General features: G+C 43.4%; 1 protein-coding gene across 2 annotated transcripts in view; it reads left to right on the top strand.

Annotated features, from left to right (window-relative positions):
- PPP1R13B (protein phosphatase 1 regulatory subunit 13B) overlaps window positions 1-24,995 on the top strand; it is a 427,185-nt gene that overhangs the window by 85,849 nt on the left and 316,341 nt on the right. The window contains exon 1 of one of the 2 annotated variants that reach the window (XM_086937878.1): window positions 3,181-3,363. The exons of the other annotated variant lie outside the window; for it this stretch is intronic. Coding sequence (XP_086794004.1) covers window positions 3,238-3,363 — 126 coding nt within the window. The 5' untranslated portion in view covers window positions 3,181-3,237. Of the gene's footprint in view, window positions 1-3,180; window positions 3,364-24,995 lie in introns of those variants that run through there. 2 annotated transcript variants of the gene reach the window in all.

Below are 24,995 nucleotides of genomic sequence, written 5' to 3'. Positions count from 1 at the left end.
GCTGGGATGTTTTCTTCTTTTTCTTTGTGCAGCATTGTATGCATTCTTTGTTTTTAAATTTCTAATATGGTTTTTGGCTATCTTGGAATAGTAAATTAAATCTCCACAATGGCAACTGGTGCATCACCACATATATGCTAACGTCTGTTCTCATTCTAGAATTCTTTCTCTTTCGTAGAAAAACCATTCCAAAATCACTGCCCTTGTTTTTCTCCTAAGGAAAAAAACATTACAATATGACTGTCCATGCATTTTCGTGTATTGTGGCTCATCGGTGACCTTTTTGGATTTCTATGTTCTTTTTGCCAGTGCCAATGCAAAGAAAAATTGGCTGCTCAGTAGTTCTTTAGCACCAAAAAGCTAGACCTGGTGGCTTTGCTAATTCGTGTTTGACCTTACTGTTTATTTGTGTATGTCCTGTGTCTGCAGCATTCTTGAATGCCAGTAGGCGAGTCTCCTGAGCAGTGTTCTGGGTTTGTAGTGATGTTTGGAAAGCAGAAAGAATTGAACTATGACCAGCCTTATTATAAAATGATGGTTTTGAATTGTATTTTGGAAACCATGTCTTGGGTTCAGTTCTAATCTGACTAAATACTTAGCTCCCATTTTAGGCTAGGGGTAAGCAGCAGAAAGGCTCTGTACAAGATCATATCTACTCTCCCAACTCAGCCTCTCTGACAGCAAGCCTCATCTGAGCCTACGTTATGTGGACCTAGTCCAAGTTAATTGATCAAAAGTCATTATTTCACCCTGTTTCATCGGCACAAAGAGGGGTGACCAACTCTTACACAGTAGGTTCTCAAGGTACAGTGATAATTTTCTTTCTCTTTTTATGATATTCCTGTGCCACTTCTATACTCTTAAAGAATATCAACCTGTGAGGTGTCTTGCGTTTGTTTTGTATTGATTCGAGTCCTGTAGAGCTATCAAAGTATGAACTGGCAGAAAGTGTGTAGTATCTATTTTAAAGGTTTGCTTTTACTTTATTTCCCACTAGTATTAATTGAGATTGACCTTGTTTTCTTTGGTGTCTCACCCTCCGTGCTCTATCCATACAAAGTGACCTTCACTGGGTCCTCCTTCTATAAAGACAGCTTAGAAGATGGTTTCTCTTGCACCAGTATTAGCACGTTTTTTGTAATTATTCCTGAGAAGGGACTGGCATTCTACTTTAGACTTAATCTACTAGCTTGTCTAGGCAGTCTCCATACAGCACCTCAAGGTCTGCTAGCCATGATGCCATCTACGGTGTGCATTTTTTCCTGGGAGGCATCTGTCTGTAAGCATATACTGGCTCCCTTCCTTTCTGGGGGCACGGGAGATGACACTGTGGTACTTCATTTTGAATAGACAGTCTGTTAAAACCACTGTTGTGAAATTAAAAGACACAGTTTATTCTCGTCCCTGACAAAAAAAAAACATTTATAGAAAGGTGGTTTTTTTGCTAACTGTGTGCACAAATTGCATAATTTTCTTCTATGACAATTGTGTGCCGCTACTAATTTCCCTGCCTTTAAGAAAACCTAAAAAATCTGGTTGTTTTGACATATTTCCTAGTATTGGTCCCGTCAGGATGCTGTTTGGACACACTTTTTGAGAAATCCTAAAAACATGTCAGAAAACATTAATCTTGTTTTTATGCATTTTTAGGGATGAGATCTTTACTTTTTCTCTGAATTGCTAAAATTGGTTTTACTATATATAATTAATTTTGATGTACCTAAAGTAATAGAATATGAATTGAAAAAGAATTAGAAATTGTTACTGAGGCGCATTGAAATACTGTTCGAATTCTGTTTTTTTCCTTCTCTCATTTGCACATTACTCACCAAGTGTCTAATTTGAAGATAGCATAGCCTATTTTTTTTAACAATGTTAAAATGTTTCACACCTTTGACTGTTTATACAATCCATTATAACCCATACCTATACTAATCTCCCCCCAACCCTCCCCCTGTCTAAATTACTTTTTCCTATTGAGGTATTATGGAGTACGATATGGCGAAAATATTAGTCCCTGTTTCAAGACAACATCCTTCTAGGTGTTTGCCATTGTAAAAATGTAGATCTAAGATGGACAGCTTAAAAAGATTTCTGCATTGCATATTTTATTTACACCTCCTTTTTAACTTGAAGTTTGAAGTGTTTGAGATAATTTCTTTTTTCTGTGCCACTTGGGTTTTACCGATCTACTTTAATCCTTTAGTAGTTTGTAGATTTGTAGATCCTGGAAATGATAGAGGAACTGATATAAAATGTTTGTCTGACTCTCGCTTTATCCACCCTGCTGGATATGTGCTAATGTTTGCAGAATTTTTGATGTGCTAATGTTTGCAGAATTTTTGATGGGTTAGGTTTTACAGTGGGTAGTGCTAAAGAGAGATGATACCCTGGAGAGGTAAAGGATGCTGGTTTGATCTTTACAGAAAGGATCAGGCGGCGAGGATAGTGGCAGCGAGCTGATAGGAGAGGAGAGTTGTGAGTAGGTTGTTTTCAAGGGGTGAGGTTTTGATACTTTTAACAGGAGCTCCCCTTTAACTGTCTGATAGTCTCTGTTCTAGCTTCAGTTGACATCCTAGTAGAACAGAAGAATCTGAGCATATGTTAAATCCTCTGAGCAGAGCTTTACCTGACATTTGTATGATCCTAAATTGCTATCACATAATAGAGCTCATCTCTTTGGAGTAGAGACAAGTTGCATTTTTTGAATTCCATACGGAATTTTGCACGTACGCTGGCTGAAAGGTTGTTTGCATGCAATGGAAACTCAGAACTGTTAGGAATAGAAAGATGATTTGTACGGATTGAGTTTTTCTAGCATGAAACCATCGCATGTTTCTTTAACGAGGTGTCTGTCCAAAGCAGTGGTCATTAAATGTCAAGCTTTGGGTATTTGAACGTGTAAGGATTTGAGTTTGATTTGACTTGAAGTGCGTTCTAGATTAAGTGTACAAACCTGGAATGCTGTGGTGTTATGACAACATATAGCTCCCCTTCTGAGGTTTACCTAATTAGGTAAGACTTGAATCTCCGTATCTCTCAACTGCCTCCGCTGTGCCCTGGTTCGTGTCTGCAGAATACCTTATCACCTCTCCTGTCATCGTTGTCTGCTGATGGCTTGTATGCCTGTAGGCGGCCAGTACATCACTCTACATTGATTCAGGTTGCATTCTCGTGCACGCAGTAGGATACATTTCGCCTTTTTTGCTCGCTTTTTTATTTCATGTTTTCGTCCACATGAGGAACATTTTTACAATGATTCTTCAAGGCATCGTTAACAAGTCCAAAGGAAAATCTAATTTATCTGAAAAATCCTTGATCAAACTTTGCAATCGAAAAAAGGACAGGCTATTGCTGAAAAAGGTGAGCCGTATTTGTAGTTGGGCTTCGTGGTAAATGCAGTTGCTGTAGCTGCAACTTTTTCATGTTAATTAGCGATTATTGCATTTATATTTTTGTGTCATTTAAGATATTTAGTTTTATTCTCTGTAGCTGAGGCGGCTTTGATTACTGTGTTTGTGCCTGCAGTAAAAAAAAAAATATTTTGGGATTGTTATCTTGGATACTGCAGTAAAGAATTGAACAAAAACTATTCCTGTTTTGTAATGAATGTGAAGTGTATTTTTGGGCTATAACTTGACCTCCATATAAGTATATTTGTATTTTTGAACAAATGTAACGTCGGTTGTAATGGATATCAACTGGGTAAACCGGTATTCAGCCACTCAATATTGAGTTCATTTATAGAAAATATATTTTTCAGATTGTGTCTATGGCAGTAAAAAGAATGAAAAGCCAATGCATGTTTTTATCCCTCCATTCCTAAATCCACTCAAATAGGATGTGCAGTTGTCCTGCACTGTCCTAATTTAAATTGCTTCCGCATGTCCCCAAAGCTTTTCTTAGTTCTGAACTGTTTTCATGCCTTTATAATAAGAATTTATAGATGTAGCATATATGCACGTCTCAAGTGTACCATTGAGCGTGAGGGTGGGCCAGGATCACAATAGGCAGCTCCTCATTGGGTCATAATGTCCCTACCGCCCTCGACAATGGTAATAACATTGTAACAAGCATTGGAAATGCAATAGGTCTCGCATTAGGAAAGTTTGAGCAATTGGTATTGTAAAGGACACTTTTTTTATTTATGTGTTGGTTTTGAAAATAGCAAAAGTAATAGCTGTCAGTTACAATGTCAATAGTTTTAACTTTCGCAAATGTGACACCTATAGCATTTGTAATGCAATGTGTGTTGTCTTTACGTGACTTAGATGTATTGATATTGCAAATAACAATGGCTTTTAATTTTGTAAATAATTAATACTCAAATAAAATTTATTGTAATTTATAATGGCAATAGCTTAAACGTTTGTAAATTAATTTTGTGAAGATTATGTTCAGTGTATTTTATTGTGACGAAAATCCAAGAACATTGCATTTGCACCTGGTGGTGGATGTGGTGGTGGATGTGGTGGTGGATGTGGTAGTGGATGCGGTGGTGGTGCATGTGGTGGATGTGGTGGTGGTGGATGTGGTGGTGGTGGAAGTGGCGGTGGATGTCATGGTGGATGTGGAGGTGATGGTGGTGGTGGTGGTGGTGGATGTGGTGGTGGTGGATGCGGTGGAGCATGTGGTGGATGTGGTGGTGGATGTCATGGTGGATGTGGAGGTGATGGTCGATGTGGTGGTGGATGCGGTGGTGGTGGTGGATGCGGTGGTGCATGTGGTGGATGTGGTGGTGGATGTCATGGTGGATGTGGAGGTGATGGTGGATGTGGTGGTGGATGCGGTGGTGGATGTGGTGGTGGTGGATGCGGTGGAGCATGTGGTGGATGTGGTGGTGGATGTCATGGTGGATGTGGAGGTGATGGTCGATGTGGTGGATGTGGTGGTGGATGCGGTGGTGGTGGTGGATGCGGTGGTGCATGTGGTGGTGGATGTCATGGTGGTTGTGGAGGTGGTTGTGGTGGTGGATGTGGAGGTGGATGTGGAGGTGGATGTGTGTGGTGGATGTGTGTGTGTGGTGGATGTGTGTGTGGTGGATGTGGGTGTGGTGGATGTGTGTGTGGTGGATGTGGGTGTGGTGGATGTGGGTGTGGTGGATGTGGGTGTGGTGGATGTGGGTGTGGTGGATGTGGTGGTGGATGTGGTGGTGGATGTGGTGGTGGATGCGTTGGACATAGGGGGTGAGGTGAAACCCAGGGATAGGGCAGGGATGAAAGAAACATCAGTATGCACATGCGTGCACGGTCCATTCGCGCGAGCCACCTTCTGTGTGCACGTAGGTGACGTGCGCATGAACGCGCCTCAGAGAAATAGGAGGCCTCTCGGCTCCTGTAATTTGACGTCATTTATCGCATCCTTGCATATTTAGAGTGGAGGTAAGAAACCCCCTGCAGCGGCGCAGAAAGCTATTATTTCGCATATAAACGTGATCTGAAACAGGCCACACGGCGACCTGAATCAAATACGCAGTGGTTCCCACCAGGGAAGAAACCAAAGAGGGCTCCAGCTGGAAAATGTTTATTAAATGATGAGTTAACTCAGAGGGTTGAGTGTCTGCAGCAGAGAACTGTGTGCAATAGTAAACACTATGGGAGTTTGGGGAAGCATCGTGCCAGCTCGTAGCTACCGCGGCAATAAAATACAGCAGCCGAAAGGGCAACAACTTTTAGTGTCATGCCAAGCATGTCAGTTTTACATATGACTGAACACATTAAGGTCTAAGCTGGGCATATACCCTCAACAGAGGGCAGGAAAAGGTGCAGAATCGAGTAAATGGCGCATGGGGACACGGCACACAAACCTTACAACGAGCACTAACACACCACATCCATCTGCAGAGCCGAATGGGCGCGTTGTGATTTTATGCATATGTGTGTGAAGGAAGTACATAGTTGTCAAAATATTGACAAGGCGAAAGTAAAATAAAATGCAGTTTTTACACATGAGTGAGTGTGTTGTGTTAGGGTGGGGGTGAAGGGAAGGAGATGCCAGAAGGTGTATTCAGGATAGAATGAAAAGAGGGGGCTGGAGAGGAAAGGGATGAGTTGTAAGATATGCAAACGGAGGAGATATGGAGAGGAAAAGGGCATACATGTAACAGAGTGAACATAACCAGAGTGAGTGAGACACTCTGAAGTCCACACCCCCTTCCACTGGCCTCAGTAATATTGAACTCTCAATCTCACTATTTCAGAATTGAAACATTTTTGATATTAATTACTGCCAACAAAATTATTGCTGTTACTCAACAGCAAACGACCATTGAGAAAGCCAAACTCCCCACCTGGCACATACCCCCTCATTTCAGGTCATGACCCCGATTGTTACATGACACTCAGGAGAGCTACTAGGACCCTCTGTCTCAATTTTATAAATATATATTATGTAGCTGTGCAGCCTTGATCGCTCCAATTTTAATTAATATGTAATCTTGAGTGAATATGTAATTTGTTAATCTGTAACTCACGTCACGAGTAACTGCTGTACATATAAGTAGTGTTGTCTACTACCATGTCACTTTTTCCTTATGTAATTTACTTCGCTCTAGTCTAAAGCGCTCTGACAACTCTGGATAAAGTACGCGCTATGTTAAAAACACATAAATAAATAAATTGCAATAGTCCTGTTAGGTTTTTGGTGCACGTCAATTTTTGTGTTCTATAACTGGATGCAATAAAGGAAAGCTGGGAGAGGAACCAAAAGTCAGGTTGGGTGGCACATACTATGGAAATCACAGAAAATGAGTTTACATATTTAAGCCACACCCTTAATTAAATAGGCCAAACACCTTTTGGAGACCCCCTCCCCCAAACACCTTTGCATCCCACTTATAGCCCAGTGACGAACAGTATTGGGAGGGGTGATCTGTTGGAATTGGAAAGGAGGGGGAATTTGTGAGGGAGAGCGAAAAAGAGCTGTAAAGGGAAGTGATGGGAAATTAGGGGGAGAGTAATTGAGCTGGGAGAAGTTCAAAGGGAGGCGAAAGAAGTGTGCGATAACGAGAGGGGGGGGAGGAGGGTGGGGGCCGTCTGAGGCGAGGTGGCGTCGGTGCGGTGAGAGGCGGATGTGGGGCGACACAACAACAAAGAAGCAGCGTAAACAAAGCAACATATGGCTGGGGAGTTGCAAAGACGGTAAATTAATTATAAAGGGAGGTGAGATAATGAGAGCACGTGCTCAGTCCCCTTGAAGGGGAGGGGGCAATGGCGGGCGCGAGGCAGAGACTGCAGAGTGATGCGAGGCTCCGGCGGGGTGGAGTGTGCGCGAGAGAGATTGAAGGGGAGGGGGCAATTGCGGGCGCGAGGCAGAGACTGCAGAGTGATGCGAGGCTCCGGCGGGGTGGAGTGTGTGCGAGAGAGGAGGGGGGCTAAAGAGATTGATGTGTGTACATATAGGCTGGTAAGACCACCGGCCTAGAAAAGGACCAGAGATGCTCAAGCAGGTGGACAAACAGACAGGCAAGGAGCTCTTCGGCAGCCATTTTGTGACCACCGGAAAATTAGAAAGCCTTGGGAGGGGAGAAGAAGTCGCAATCGCACCACTGGCGCCCTGCTTGTTCCTTTTGATGCCTGCGGCGTTGAACTGTTATAAGAGTCCTGATAATGTTTTGCTACATCTCCGTGCACTCGTCACAGAATGCTCTGAAGCTGTGGTTGGCCGTCATCTTGGCACTATAAACACGTAAACAGGCGATACTGCGTGGACATAGGACATAGGTTAAACAAGCTTAGCGGGGAGAGGGGAGAGGTGCGACACGGCAGGCAGGGGAGGAGAGTAGGAGGAGGAGGGGGGAGGAGAGTAGGGGAGGCACGGCCTAGCGGCCGTGCAATCAAGAAGTGAGGGGGCGGAGCTGGGGGAGGCTGTGAGAGAGAGTGGGCAAGGCAGGCGGCTGGGGGCATGTGCACGTGCTTTTAAGCTCAATGCGCATGCGCATTGAGCTTAAATTTCTCGTGCACTGCAAGGAATCGCCACGATTCCTTGCAAGTTGGTTAAAGAGTGTTTAAGCCCCCATAGTCTCGCAAGCTCGATGCGCATGCGCATCGACAGGCGAGACCTAAAAAGCCACTGTGAGGCAGTGGTAATGCTGTCTCAAGTCATTTATGCAGTCCTATGCTAATAATGCGGAATCAAATGTTTGCTCCATAGTAATGTATGCATGAATGTCAGTTTATTAGTACTCTTGTTCTGTATGACATATATTGTGCTACACTTTAATTTCCGGGTCTGGCATAAAGCCACGCACCTGCCATGTATGCACCCTGATCCTTTCAATATGTGTGTGTGTGTGTGTGTGTGTGTGTATATGTATGTATGTATGTATATGTATATATATATATATATATATACACACACACACACATTCCCCAGCCCCCAACACGCACATCACTGCCCCGCACACTCCATCCTCGCACGCATCAAGTACAAAATGTGTTCTCTTTTCTTTCCCACAGTTTTCTTCACTCTAATGTATCATTTTCTCGTCCTTCCTCCTCTACTTCATTCTCTCCCGCTGTTCCGCTTTTCTCTGTGCCGGATATCCTCTGAACATTTTCCTCCCATCTATTTTCTTTGTCTGTATCTTTCTGTTCATCTTTCGCCATGTTCTTTTCCCTCGCCTGCCTTCTGCCGTCCTTCTATCTCACTCTCTCTTCTTCCTCTCACTCCCTCACTTCTTTCGTACGCTGGAAGGAACGTGAAACACAGGGCAAGATAGTCCGTTGTGCATAGGGAGCGCCTTGGAGATTTCGAGACTAAGCTGCTCGTGTGGCATTATACCAACACTTTTATCAAGCCTACTGAGTCGATAACTGATGTTTGTTGGTGAAGCGAGTCGGACATTGTGCAGCGCGCGCACCACGCGCCGCGGGGCGTGCAGAGCAGATTGCCTCTTAGAACAGGCTGGTCACGTAACGCGTGTGCGTTCACCCGTAAGACTAGACCCGGGGCTCTACCTCAGCATCCTTTCATGTGATGCATCGCTACTTCGGGACCTGGGGTTCTCCCACGTGGAGCCAGGCTGCCAGTCCTGTCAGAACAGCCTCAGCCTCTCTTCAAGGATGTCGTGCTCTGATTAACTGCCCTTCAGTAAACTGCACCTTTGCGCACTGAAATAATTGCATTTAAGCAAATGAATAACACCGCCCGAGGGCTCCCTTGTATGAGGAAGTGAGCAAACGATTAAATCAAAAGGACACCTTAGGAGTCGGATATTGTAGGTGAGCCAGGTCGCAGCGAGGTTTTCAGGGCTGGTGCGCGTGCATAAGATTAGGTCACTCACTGTATATAAAAGCGACATTATTGCAATTTGCTTCAGGGGCGTTTAGACAGAGGAGATGTAACGTGTACTCGTAATCAATCTTAAATGTCAGCAAGGAGAACATATTCTATCGTGTGTGCATTCTACAAACGTGGAGCATGGATAACCCTTAATTGTAATAGCATATTTCTTTGACTAGCATACTTCTTTGACAATAGCATACTTCTTTGACATATTTCTTTAAGCCGACACAGGCTGGTAGTTTGCAGGGGTGTTTTCCATTTTTGATCAAAAGGATAAAAACATAGATCAAAAAGTCTAAAACGTAAGAATAATGTATTTCCCTTCGTGTTCATGTAATAATCTATATATGGTTGTTTCTGTATAGCATATGATGCCAAGGTGTACTTTAAGTTATATTTAGTTAGCCTCTCGATATCTGATAAGACAGCAAGATGTTTTTTTTTGAGTTGTAGAAAAATGTTCGGAAGATAGTCATTTTACATAAGTTGGTTAATGCTGGCAAGTTATGTTTGGCCAAATCAATCTTAACGAAATCTTCGCAAGGTGTACTGCATTGGAGGGGTTTAGCAGCTCTTACTTGCTGTGGAATTGTGAAGTATCATCTTCCACCAAGTAACAGTCTGTGAGTAATGGATAAGTTGATTGTGGTCAGTGTATGAAAAGATGTCATTCCAAACTCCAGCCTTATTTCGCTTTGTGGAATCGAGTTCAGTAAGTTAAACAATTTCCTGATGCTGCTCAGAAATATTGTCTCTACTTTGCTTATTATATCTGGAGAACAACAGACTGACCAATACACAAGCGCTGGAACAAATTTAGAACTGATGACCATAAATGTTGGACAGATTGCTCCCCTACCATATGTCAATGCAGATCTTTTTATTGATCCCGTATTTGCAGGAACCGTCTAGCCCAGATGTGGTATGTGGATGTTCAAATTTATTTTGTTGTACAATATGTAATTTGACAGTCAACTTTGTTGTGGTCTATAATTCATGTGTATTTGATTTCGACATCCGAATGCCATGACATTATATAAGAAATATCTGTAGAATAATATAATTCTGACCCAGCAGAATATTTTACATTGACAAAAAAGTTATACAAATTGTACAACAAAGCAGATTGAGGGCATGTTATGTAGGTAAAACTCGTGTGATTGGTTAAAACTGTGCAAAGATCATTGGAAAAGGTTACTAGTTTCCTTTACAGAGTAAGGAAAGGAAAAGCTTGTTCCTTGCCACTCTTATAATGTCCTCATTCTCTATGGCAATTCCCCATTTTCACGTATTTAACATTCTAGTGTAGTGTAGCTGCACCAAGTGTCCTTTACAATGTAGTTGCACCTTACACAAATCGAGCCATTGGAGGCAAAATTGAGCATTATTTGATGGTACATGCATTTGGCCAACGGTATCATTGGCATTAGGATAGAACATTTAAAGAGGGACAAACCTGTGGGTAAGCCTCGGTGCATACTGAGGAGATCTGTCTTCAATACCTTGGTACGGTGCTTTGAATTCTCAGGCTATGTGGAAGAGCGTTCCATAGGTTTTATCAATCAGTGCTAAGAATTATTTTTAGGCTTGAGAAGTTCAAAATTTCAGTTTCCAGAAAATGAGACCTTGCTTCTTGGACCTATGGAAATGGAATGTTGGCCAATGGTCAAATAAAGAGAATTTTGTTTATAAGCCAGCAGCATATTTAAGTTTGATTGGTGCTTCTGATGAAAAGTAATGTAGCTCCTTCAGGGTAGGTGAATTATGATTGAATCATTGGCTCTCAAACTGGTCCTTCACCCTCCTCCATCTGTACTTCTCTTCTGCCTGCCCTCCGCACCTAACCCCAATCCTGGAATCCATTTGTTCCATCTCCGCTGTCTCTCATTGCCTATCTCCTGTTTATTCTGCCTGAACCTCCTTTTCTTTCTCTCTTCTTGGCAAGAAACGTGAGCCCAAGAGCCAAATGTTTTCTAAACCTTAAATTGTTTCTAGTGCCTCTTGCCAAATACCCCAAAAAGAAACCTAGTTGAAGGCACCCAAATGGTAGCCTTCTTTAGGCTTTTTTATCGTAGCACAATTGCACTTTCTTCCATCATGTAAAATTTCGATTATTTTTGATGACAAAAGCTAATGTCTTAGAGGACTGTCCAATGACTTCTTGCATTCCGTATTGACCATCTCAACCTCTGATTGGTGAATTTCAGACGAACATATCCTAGTCCCCTCAAGATGAGGGTCCATCATTTGTTGTAGTATGCTACGTCTCACGAATAAACACGGTTATGAATGCTTTTATAGTGATAGTGCTGGCTCTGCAAAGTTACCCACAATTGTTCATCCTTAATATGTGGTAACATTTATCATCAATTTGTGATTTTCTCACAGAAGTGCTAACAATTAGCGATAATGAAGTGTGTTTATGATTCTGGCCGTTGGGCTCATTTAAGAGTGCGTTGTTGAACTTTAGGTGTTTGTTCTTAGACTGTAAAACAACAGAAAATATCAATGATTGCATTCTGGATGTGCCCCTAAAAGCAGTAATAAGGTAGTTATTTGTTTCAGGATTAGGTTGGAGTTTACCTTTGCTCAGGGCCTCAATGACCTCCATCTTAATCGCTGTAGGGGATGACATTGCCTGGACAAGATAGTGTTGGGACTTCAAACTACTTCTGGCTTCTTGTCATTACATTTACATTTACATTTATTACACTTGTAAAGCGCGTAATTCACCCAAAGGTCTCAGAGCGCTACACCCTGCTGCTTGTTTCATCATTTTGGATGGACCTGGTATGTTTCCCAGTGTCTTGCATGATTTTTGTGTAAATTGCTCACCATCAGAGTATTTACTGCTGCTCGACCTGGAGTTCCCTCAAGCCATTAATCCTTTTAGCATGGGTGACTTCTCTTCCCATGCTCAGTTTGATGAAATGGGGTGTATAATGTTGTGTGGTTATGAGACCACCTTGCAGTACAATTTTCAACCCCTTTACACCTGTAGGTTTTGTTTGTTAAACCGTCTAGCTCAAACCTGGGCAGCTTTGGCTCTGATCATCAAGGCTTACACAAAGGAACACATGTTAAGCATTTAGACAGTGCTAAAATAATTGCAAAATAAATAATCAGAATACCGGCATTTGTAAAACACAAAGCTACCTCAGGCGAGATGTCCCGGCGCTTGGGGCCGTCGGGAAGATTAAGAGAGCTGTTGCCCAGAGTCACAAGGCGCTATGCTAACCTGTCGCCGGGGATCGCACTGTGAGCCCCTGTCTTCTGGAGTCAGCTGCCCTGGCCGATGCAACATACCTCTTCCCATACACAAGACACTCCACAAATGTCGCACCCAGTTTTAACAAGCATTTGCAATGCAATAGGTTAAGCATTTATGAGAGTTTGAGCTATTGGCATTATAAATGACAATGCCTTTTGTGTGCGTTGTTTTTGAAACATATACAAAAAGGCATTGTCATTTACAATGCCAATAGCGAGACCTATTGCATTGCAAATTCTTTCTATAATGTCAAAAAAAGCGTTAGGAGAGAGTGTGTCCGACAATGCTATTTGAGAAAATAGGGCTCAGAGGCTGCAATTAAAGACTACCAGGTAATAACACACGTAACTGGGTGTCTCCATGGGAGGTTATAAAATGAGACAAGGCGGTACTAAGGAGGGACTACTAAGCACTTTGACCAATGAACAGTCACAGTGGACAATGACACAAGCCAATTAAAAATGTGTGCAGAGAGTGGGTGGGTTCAAGTCCCTACTCAGTATAGCATGCCTCGCAGAGCAGCGCTTGTTCTGCTCAGGCTCGACCTAAAAATGGACTGTATTTTTATGTAATTTTAGACACCACAATGAAGAAGATCCACTATAGGGTTCCAGAGATAGAGAATTTACAAGTTGTAGTAAATATTAACTTTTTCACTTAACTGTGAACAAGCATTGGCAAATTCAGTGAATTTGACACTTAGAAACATTTTCAAGGAAAACATTGGGCATATGTCAATGCAGCTACTTTAGGCGACCGACTATGGCAGAGAGCCAGTGAGGGGACCAGCAAGGTCCTCGGAAACAGTTACCTTGAAGGTAGAAGTAGTCTTTAGTGAGTTCCAGGCATTTTTATCCTTTTGCTGTAGGCTCCTGTGGAGTGGTACTGATGCAAGGGATACTCAGGGATGCTGTAGATGATGTAGACTGGGGGTCTTTCAGTTGCTACTGTATGGTCCATGGCAGGGTGAAGCAATTCTGGCGATAGGGGTCGATGACCCAAAAAAGGATGCACTGTTCCCCAAGGTTGGAGAGATTTAGGAATAAGAGAACCAAGCAAAAGTGGGAAAGGAGGGGGGAAGGCCCCCTTTCAGAGCTAAAAGCCTCACACACCCAGCAAGCTAGGTGTCATGCGTCATCATCTGGGTTTTGCTCCTCGTCAGACTGGCGCTGCAATGTCTGACGGGCACCCGCGAAGGGGCTCTTTATCGGAGATCTTTTGTTCCTGCCAGTTGGTGCATGTGGGTGTGAGGGCTATAGGTGGAGTGTAGGCGTAAAAAAGGGGGTGGTGATAATTGAAAAAGGTTAGGTAATCCACAAGGAATTTTAATGGTGTGGTTAACACCTTAATAAAAAAAAAAACAGGAAGGAGAGCAAACACACCGGTGCAAAGATCCAGTGATGTGTGCTCTACCTAATGGTCGACATGTTTCATGCTTTATCAGCAATTCATCAGGACCTAGATAAGAAAAAACTGTACTACACGTGAGTGTTCGGGGCAAATACTACCTTCCACAGGAAACTAAGAGGCAGGCCAGGAGGTCCTGCTGTGTCTCAGTGGTACTCTAATGGGGACGAGATATGGCGTCAACTAACTTCTCCCATGCGTTAGCACCACGACTGTTGGCACCCTACTGTCCGCGGATCGGACTCTAACTATGGACTTACCCACGCGCGGTTGGGAGGGAAGAAGCCGGAGCGATAGGGGTCGATGCCCATCAAAGTCCTTTCGGTCCTGGCAGAATTCCAGTCTCCACTGGGCTACCAATCGCCCAGTATTACAGTCACAGCCCCTCTCTCAAGTGTTTCCCATGTGCACTTCAGAGGCGGCTTTTCCTTTGTAGCACACCTTTTGAGCCAACACCCGTGAGGCTTCCTGCGGGAGGGAGGTAACACATCTTTCCAAAGGAGGCCCCTATTGGCTCCTGTCCTGGGAGATATTTGCAGGTCTCACCAGGAGTGCAGAAAGCTGTCTGCAGGACAGACCCCATGTACAATAGTAAATGGGTGCTGGAGATCTGAGGCAACTAAAGTAACAACTAAGTTGCACTGTGCCCACCAATTACATAGAATTCGATGTAACCATTAAACCTGGCATAACAATGTAATTCTTTTGATACCTTACAATATCAACTTTAGTAGTCTCATTCAGAAGTTAGCACGGCGGGAATGTCCGCGTTTAACTCTGTATTTGCCAATGGGGCTGCCAGCCTTTCAACAGTAAAAGCCCCAGTTTAGTTTTTTTACTGCTGAATCATGTAAAAGTATATGTTCCACTTGTTCACATTAAGTAATTAAGTACCCGGCCTTACGGCTCGTTAGACCAACCTTAGGGGTGACTTACATATATTAACAAGGGAGGTTTGGGCTTTGCCATTACTTTAAATGCCAAAGTCGAGTTAGCAGTTTTAAACTGCCCTCCAGTCTGCAAAGGTTAGCCTGGGAGCCATGTTTTACATTATCATACTTGTGGTGGCACAACTTGTGCTTCAGTCCACGAGAGACGTCTTGACTTGCATACCCCAGGTACCATATACTAGGGACTTATAAGTGAGTTAGGCACTGCCAATTAAACGTGCACCATTTTAAAGATCAGAACACATGCATGCGCGCTACTGAATACAAATAGCGTTCTTCTTTTAACAACTGTATATATTTTAAACAGATAGCTTTTACGATTACAGCCCTCACCTCGGCGTGAGATTAGCGTCGCCCCGGGGTTGTACACAGGTTCTTCTGGTCCACAGCGCTTATTTCTCACGCGCTGACACAGCACTCCACCCACCTCAGCAGCCATCTTGAGCGAGGTAAGGGTGGCGGTGTAGTGGTTGGACCCCTCCCGCCTTCTTAGATTATTTAAGGGGTGGAGATTCCCTTTTAGGCAAATTCATTTGTTTTACACTCTCCCCTGAGGCAGAAAGCCGGGGGCTTATTGCAAACCTTTTGTGCTGTGATTGCGCGCTACTGAATACAAATAGCGTTCTTCTTTTAACAACTGTATATATTTTAAACAGATAGCTTTTACGATTACAGCCCTCACCTCGGCGTGAGATTAGCGTCGCCCCGAGGTTGTACACAGGTTCTTCTGGTCCACAGCGCTTATTTCTCACGCTGACACAGCACTCCACCCATCTCAGCAGCCATCTTGAGCGAGGTAAGGGTGGCGGTGTAGTGGTTGGACCCCTCCTGCTCTCCTCCCCCTTTACCATGTACAAAGGTACCAAACCAAAGGCGAGCCCATCTGCTCCCGTCCGCGCCGGGCCCAGGGCCATGACTCCTGGCTTACCGTTAATCACTCATAACCTCGCTTATCCGCGCACAACCCTACTAGAACTCAGACCTTCGTTGGACCGAAGCTGCCCAAGAATAGATTTTTCCACGACTCCACATGATCCTAGTTCGCCCTGTCCACACTGTAAAGTTTTATTCCTTTACTTACCCCTCTCGCCCACCTCAATCAGCGGAGTACTATCAAAGATGAATCTTTTTCAATGGCACTTATCAATGCCCGCTCACTATGTAAACATAGCCAGGAAGTAGCTGACCTCATTACAGACAATAAACTCGATATTCTCTTTGTTACTGAAACTTGGACAGACGAGTCGTCTGAACCAGATATGGTTACCGCTGTACCTACTGGCTATAAAGCCTATCGGCAGGATAGAGTAAGAAAAAAAGGAGGTGGCTTAGCCATTATAGCCAGGGACCGCCTCACTGTTAGAACCTCCCCCATCCCATCTACCTCCTGTGAAGCACTGCAGTTCGGAATAAAACTCAGCCCCCTTTTCAATTTTAAGGGAATATTGATTTATCGCCCCCCTGGGACTAAGACTAGTTTCCTTGCTAACATCAGCACAATGTTGGAAACTCTAGGCACAGATAATACGCTCACAGTTCTAGGTGATTTAACCTTTCACCTAGATCATGCTGACAACGTTGAAACATCCTCTCTTATATCGGAGATGGAAATACTGGGGTTAAAACAATTAGTCGCCTCTGCCACGCACTTAGCAGGCCACACTTTAGACGGCATATTTTCAAATGTAGACGGTCTTCACATAACGGACATTTTACCAATGCCGTGGACCGACCACTATGCCATATTCGGAGAAATCACAATCAAGACTTTTCAAATTAAGACACATACCACATCCAACCTAAGTTCTTTCAAAGATTGGAAGAACTTAAACCAGATAGAGCTGAAAACACAGCTGGACAAAACCTGTCCCACGGTGTCCATTGATCCCAATGAGGCAACACTACAATTTCAGAGCTGGCTTGCGGATGCAACTGCACATACAGTACCCATTAAATTTATGTCCAGGAACAGGTCTAAACCGACTGCTCCATGGTACTCTGAGGATCTAAGACGGCAAAAACAAAGTTGTAGGAACCTGGAAAGGCGTTGGAGAAAAACTTACGACCTGGCTAGCAAGAAAGTTTATAAAGAATCTTTGGCACTTTCCAAATCTATGATCATAAACGCAAAAAAATTATTCTACACAAATCAAATTGATCAAGCCAAAAACTCTAGCAAGCGTCTATTCAAAATCACCAAAACGCTGGCAGGGAACGTCCCTGACCTTACTCCCCCCTCCGTCACAAGCTTTATGTGACAACTTGGCAAAATTTCTTTTTACCAAGGTGGACGATATTTATCAAGCCTTTGCCTCCAAACCACCCACGATTAACACAGCCCCACATCCCCCTTATCAAGCCACTGTCTTGACCAGTTTCCATACACTTACAGGCGAGCTAATAAAGACCATCGTCTCAACTATTAAAACAGGCTCCGCTCTTGACCCTTGCCCTTTGTCAGTCCTAACTCCAGTCATGGAGTCCATTATACCAGTTTTGACACAAGTCTGTAACTCTATTCTGTCTTCAGGGAACTACCCGAATTCTTTAAAAAACACCTTACTGAAACCCCTATTAAAAAAACCCGGACTAGACAAAAATGAACTGAAAAATTATAGGCCAATTGCGAGCGTACCTTTCTTAGCCAAAGTGGCTGAAAAGGCCATGAACACTCAACTTTCTGACTATATTGAGAAACACCGATTGCTGGATGACTCACAATTCGGCTTTCGGAGATATCATGGGACCGAAACTGCCCTAATTAAGGCAGCTGATGATGTCAGGGCTATCCAGGATCAAAGTGGGACTGCAATTTTAGTACTGCTGGATTTATCAGCCGCTTTCGACACGGTCGACCATAACATCTTGGTCGATCGTGTCGGAAAGCTGGGCATTTGTCATTCTGCCAGACATTTGCTTGCTTCCTTTCTCGCTAACCGAACTCAAGCGGTCACTCTTGGACCGTTCCAATCTGCTCAACTCTCGCTGCCATGCGGGGTCCCCCAAGGCTCATCCCTCAGTCCGACACTATTTAATATCTATGTGTCGGACCTTGCCAATGTCATCAGAGCATACGGGATGAGCGTAACATCTTATGCGGACGATACGCAGTTGGTATTGGCCCTCAAGGGTGATGGAGGACAAGTTGCACATAACTTCAAAAACGGTCTGCTCGAAATAGGAGAATGGATGGCCACAAATTGCCTCAAGCTTAACTCAGAAAAAACTGAGGTAGTTATTTTTGGACCTCTCCTCCCAGTATGGCCTTCATGCTTGTGGCCAGCTGCTTTTGGTATACCTCCCATTCCTACATCCAAAGTTAGGAATTTGGGAATCATTTTCGACGAAGGTCTCAGCTTTATGGACCATGCAAATAAAGTGGCAACAACGGCTCATTACAAACTGAAAATGATTAGAAAGATCCACCCTTTTCTTCCGGAGGCATTAATCAAAACACTGGTCAGCTCTTTAGTTCTGTCTTCACTAGACTACTGTAACGGCCTATTTCTCAATGCTCAGGTCAGGGTCCTAAAAAAGTTACAGTCAATACAGAATGCGGCTGCACGCCTGCTTTCTGGAACGTCAAAGTTCGAATCCATATCAGACACGATAAGGCAGTATCATTGGCTCAAGATCCAAAATAGAATAAAGTTTAAGTCCTTGTGCATAGTTTACAAGACACTTAACAACCAAGGACCGCACTCTTTTAAGGACCAATTGAAACCTTATATACCCTGCAGACAGCTTCGCTCCTCTACTCTGCATCAATTAGTAATCCCACGAGCAAAGACAGTGTCTTGGGGTGACCGTTGCTTTTTAGTGGCTGTTCCCAAACTTTGGAACACGTTACCCCAAAACATTAGAATGAGCACTTCACTTTACCAATTCCGAAAACTTTTAAAAACATGGTTGTTCAATCAATGAGATCTATGGGAGGAGTTGGAAACCAGATGAATTGTCAGCGCCGAGACGCCTAAGGGTATTCGCCGCGCTCTACAAGTGTCAAAAATAAATAAATAAATAAATAAATGGAGTCCTGTTTGGGCTCAACCCATTTCAGAGCCATTACACCAGTACCTAGTGGTCAAAATGGGAGCAATATGTGGAAGTAAACCCACAAAAAAGCCTGTTTCCTTACACTCCGGTTATCCCACAGCTAAAATAGGTTGCAGCTAATTAACAATCATGAGATGCAGCCCTTTTACTGACATCCCAAGTTTAAAGACTTTCTACTAGCCCTGCTTGGTAAGTCTACTTAGTCTGTTATGACTGGGGCCTTTAATTCCTCCCTGCTTATGAGATGTGTGCAATTAGCATATAGTTGAGTGGATGAGGGGGTTGAACTACACAGACTGGTAGTCTTCCACTATTTTTGGACTCCCAAGGAGGTGGAGTGCCATACTAGGACAGTGTGAGCTTTGAGATAGTTGTCTCCCATATCGTCCTGCATGTCTATGGTCTACTTATCCCTCATTGCACACGTTTTTGTGTCTGGTTTAGATCATCAAACCCTCAACAGAGCATTAAAGGATCCATTGTATGCAGCTTAGTCGTTCAGACCATCAGCCGGTGGCATGCAATTAAACATAAACTTGACAAAACTGTTGTCAAGAGCTTGGCCACTGCTAAAGCCTGAACAAAGTTGATGCACTAAGTGACCATCTTCACTCCCTTTGGCCAGCTCTGGCAGAAGAGAGCTTAAGCAAGGCATTAATACTTGATTTGCTTGTGAACTGTCTCCCCTAGGTGACATTATGTGATAACTGCCTTCCCTATAGAAGCAGTGGCACTGAGAACATTATCCATGTATGTATGTTTGATACTAAGAGACTAAACTTTACTTTGATAAAGATCTACTTTAGAATTAAATCAGTTTTTATTAGCAGAACGTTTAATGATGGCTATACACAGCAATCCGCCTACAACCCTATTGGGCCGGCCGCAATATGTTACCAGAGAAGACCATGCAAGCAACAATTGAGAGCACAATACTAAATAGAGGTTACACAGCAAGCCGCCTACAACCCAGCATGGGCTGGCCGCTTCAATAGAGGAGCTAAGGGGGCTGATCCACAGCCCACATACATTCAATGAAAGAGAAAATCATTATACATTGTATTACATCCTCCAAATGCTACTCTCGCAAGGGATTACCTTCTGAGCCATCCAACTCGTCATGTGAAAAATGAAAACAAAAAAAGTTTCCCTAGGGAAAGAAAAGCCCCCCACCCACCCCAGCCCCCTCCGAGCGAGCCAAGAAGCTAGAAATAGTGCCTACCGAGGAAAAGCAAGGCTATATTACCGTGAGATGGTACCAGTGGCATCCCTCTCCTCTTCAGGGTCTGGGATCAAATTCAAGTAGAGACCACATCTGCTGAAGCCACTGCTTGTGGTCTGGGATTCTATCAGATTTCCAGCAGGACAAGAGCACTCGATGGACGGCATTAAGCTCCAGGGCCATCATCTGTTTACCCTTTATTGAGTGAAGCTGGAATGTTAATGCGTTAGGTAGACCCATCAGCGTTTAAGCGGGAAACCTGGGGATGGCAGTGTCAAAGTCCTGGTCGATCTCATCTAAAACCCTTTCCCAGTATCTAGTAAGTTTTGGGCATTTCCATAAGAGGTGGAGTAGTGTGCCAGGATTGCCACAGCCCCGCCAACACCGACCGTCACACTGAGAGTTCCACTTCATTATCTGGGAGGGAGTATAATACCAGTATGAAATAATTTTCTCAGACGTTTCAATGTGTCCAGTGGAATGTACTGTGTGATCAGCTCTGCAAAAAATGTCATCCCACTCCTTATCTTACCATGATCGGCCAAGCTCCCCCTCCCACCGCTTCAGACCAGAAGATCTGTTTTTGTGCAAGTGTAGAGATAAAAATTAGTAAATTTCGGAGATTAGTTTTTTTTATCGTCTCTCTTAAGGAACAGCCATTTTTCAAATGGAGACATTCGGCTGTTCACCTGTTGACGAGCCAAGCACCCAATGCAGCATTTGTGAGTGGAGAAATCGGTCGAGCTCAGATAAGTCATAATCTTCCTTAAGTTGTGTGAATGGGATTGGGCCTTTGTGATCAAAAAGACATCCCAGCCGTTCACACCCATCCTTTACCCAGCGAATGTCGACACCCTTAGCCATGCCTGGGGGAAAATCTGGATTCGAAAATAGAGGAGTCAGAGGTGAGGAGAACGTAGTGAGGCTCACAGAAGTTGCTACGTTGTCCCAAACCTGGAGAGTCGGACGTGTCACAGGAGAAGAGTAAAGCCCCCCATGCTCTGGAGGACCTAGGCATCCATACTTCCCTCCATATATGCCGTCCCGCAACAGTCTGGTCCATAAAAATCCAGTGTTTCTCCGTAAGTGGGCAATTCCATTCCACTAAGTAGCACAACAGCGCAGCTTAATAGTAGCGAGTCACGTTGGTTATTAAAATTACTTTAAACCAATTTGATCACCTTAAGAATTCAAGGGATTCTCAGTAGGTGGTTGAACTGGCCACAAATCCTGATCTTTAAGTACAAGTAGGTAATATGAGCCCAGTACTACATTTTACCTTTGATTTGGAGTGGGCTTTGTGCTTAGAAGAAGAATTCAACTATGGGAAGAATGCTTAGCTACCCTCCTAGCGTTTTACCTGATGTGAAGTACTGACGAGAAGTGTGGTTTTACTAGTATTTGAGCGAGAAGGAGGGTGACTGCCGTGTGTACTGCCTTAAATGAGCAGTAGAACCCAGGGCCAAGTTGCCCAGGTGCTTCCCTCTGGATTGATGCTTGAAATAGGAATGCTGCAAAGACCAGATGCTTAATGCCATTGCCTAACCCTAACGTAAGGTCGGCATTATTGAAAGTGGAGCTTCCACAGAGGAACAAAGATCATGCTCCAGGAGTGTGAGGACAGTGCTGACGTACCCTGGGTGAACCACTTTTGCTTTACAACTTGCACCTGCCTCTCTTCCTGCTCCCTGAGATGAGCTTCTGACTTTGGGTGCCAGCTGAAACATTAAGAACTTTTTTATGACTACCTTGTGTCAGCCCCAATATTGACCCACCTAACAGTGAAGGTTGCATCATCATTTTAAGGTGGCACATAGCCCATAATTGTGTCTTACCGAGCTGCCATGTACCCCAAGGTTGAGTCCATTGGCTGCATAGTGTCTGACTGATTGGGATACTTCTCATCCAACAATGACCATGTGTCACCATTTCTATGAAACTACAAATGATATGACTCTGCCAACTTGTTCTTGAGTCCCACGGTCTGATCAAGGAAAGATACACAGGCATGCATTCATCAAACAAACGGAAAAGGTTTGTAAAACCATGCTCAAAGCTTTCAATCTCTTTACATACGGGGTATTATACTGCCCCTATGAGGCATTGCCAATATGCCGGCAAGAAACCCTGCTGATATTATTAGTGCCCTAGGGTGTCCCTTGCTTTATTTTTAATAATATCAAAAACATTTCAACCATGTACCCCACCCAGGGCACTTGTGTGAAAACAGAATAAGTATGTCAACTAGAACAGCCATTAGTGGAGTAAGGATTGCCCCTCTTTAACCGTCCTTTCTTATACATGTGAAGTTTACAGAGGAGTACCCATGCTGAGGTGTCCATACTCTACATTTTGCTCACAGATTGGGGGTTCAGAGTGGGCATCTATGCGACTTGATGCTTGACATCTAAAATGATTTTTGCTGAGATGATAACACTCTTCAGCATAGACCATAAGAATCCCTGTCTGATGGTTTATGGAGGATGTCAAGTCCTACTTGAAAGATCCGTCATGCACTTTAAGTATTAACCAGTGACGGGAAGGCTTTCACAACAAGAACATGCGCAGTTTCAAACTTAGTAAAAAACAAGTATATGTTCTGACTTTAAAAAAACAGAGAAAGAGAAAAGTGACACATTCCGCCTTGGCTAGAAAACCATTATTTCTAATATGCGGTAGCAGTCGATTAATAACTTTGAAAATACAGGTTAAAATAGAAAAAAATTAAAAACACTGAAGTCAAGTGCACAGACCTTTTCTGTTACGCTGTATAAAAGAAGTCTCGAAGGGAAAGTATGCGAGGATGCAGTTTGTCAGGGCATCTGAGGAGTTTTAATTACTGTACTAGCAGCGGATGCAGGAAAACTTGGCCCATAATAATAATAAAAAAAAAAAGCACGCCATTGTTCACTGTCTTCTTCCTATACTTTAGAGTGGAGGCAAATGAGAATGTGTGACTCTTTAACTACTTTTTTATTTTTACAGCATATTTTTTCCGGTTGATTATGGAGTAATTAATTAAATACCTTAAGGTCCAATCATAGATCATTTATGGAAATATGAACGTGTCATTCAATCGCTCTTTTACTCGACGGTCTTCTTTTTAAAACCTAAGCCAATTGAATGGATTAGATTTGAATCCGATATCGACCAGCCAGGAGTAGCGTGCCTTGAGGGTGCAGCTGTTCTTTAATTAAGCTTTATTGCTTTGTGCTCACCAAACACAATGCATCATTCATTATGCCTTTCAGAAAGTCAACATATTAAATGCCAGTAGATGTGGAAAGTTTGTGGAAAATCCTTTTCATTTTCTAATTAGAATGAAGCTTATGAAAAATCTTTGGAATTTAAAGCGAAAAGATGCCGGAGTGTGTATTTAAAATAATAGACACTTGTCCCTCTGTCACGCTGCATTGTTTTAAATCCAGGTTTACGAGTGACTTGAAGTCCAGGATTCAGATGTCTTGTTTTCTGTCTTTTTCTCCGCTCAGTTGATTCCATATGAACGTAGAATCTTGTTGGGAAGCTGGTCTGTTTGAATGCTTGTTTTGTTGTTTAAAATGCTACTTAACTTTTTCTACAGACCAATGAGCCTAGAAGGAGCAGAATCCTGAAAACTGACTTTGCAGGAAACCAAGTATGCTTTTTGTTGATGTAGGACGACTTGCTGAGTGCCTAAACCCACCAATTACTCAAGAAGTACTTTGGTACTGCCAACCCTTATTCAGCTGTGATATGCTGAGGATTTGCTCCTTCAAGGGCTCCTATATCTTATTAACTAACCAAAAATGACTCAAGGTAAAGTCCTTCTGTAGGATTGTAAGTTGGCGTAAGACTTATTTGAGGCCCTGGAGCTCTTCTTGCTTTGGTTGTGCGACCGGAATGGCACAGGACCTATATAAGAAGAAAGCAAAAGTTAGAAAGGGGAACAAAGATACAGAGAAGTAGCCGATGGAGACAAAAAAGAGGATAAAGAGAGAAGACAGACTCTCTTGTGGCATCTTTCCAGAGGCAGATGTATTGCCAGAGGAGGAGGACCACAGAAAATGCAAAGAGGGAGAGGACAATGAATGCACCTCTGAGAAGGAAATGGCCATGAATCAGAGTTGTGACACTGGGATAGACTGGAGAAGGATGTCGAATACCATGGGAACTGGCCACAGCAGCTGGAAGCTGTGGTAGACCAGCTCTTCACAATAAGTGCCTTCAGGTCTAGGAATAGACCAGAGCTGCACTTGACTTCTGCCAGTTTCCTGGAGGAATGTAGCTTGCCCATGTGGGTTGAAGAGTGCAGGGCTGTCCACGACCTATAACCTGGGCCATTCTGAAGGGAATGCTGATGACAAACAAGAGCAATAAGGGGAATAACCAAAATCATTAAAGCCAAACCGGGATGGAGAAAAGATGCAGGACCTATCTGGAAAAAGTGTAACTGGGAGAAAGAGGGAAGGAAAACCTAAATAAGCCGAGACGGTTTTAAACCTGGAGAGAGAAAAGGGGGCAAAGAAAAACGTTGGAGAAAGGAAACAATAGCAAAGGAATCCAAAGTTCAGCAGAGCGCGAGAGAGATGGAAACAGAAAGAGAAGGAAATAAAATAAAAGTCTACTTGCCAAACAGTTCATTCTTGTTCCTCTGAAAATGCCAGCAACTGGTCTGCATGCTGAAGCCTGGAAGGGGAAAGAAACTGAAAGGTTACACTGTTCTACAAGGTAAAGCCAAATCCTCCCTATGAAACCCGGACTGTGAAAGGAAGATCCCAGACACATAGTTTTGCCAAAATGTAGCCCTAAGACTATTCCTAGT

This window comes from Lissotriton vulgaris, chromosome 9 (genome assembly GCF_964263255.1).
Source record: "Lissotriton vulgaris chromosome 9, aLisVul1.2, whole genome shotgun sequence".
Lineage (NCBI taxonomy): Eukaryota > Metazoa > Chordata > Amphibia > Caudata > Salamandridae > Lissotriton > Lissotriton vulgaris.
This window is presented reverse-complemented; position numbering and strand designations above follow the sequence as displayed.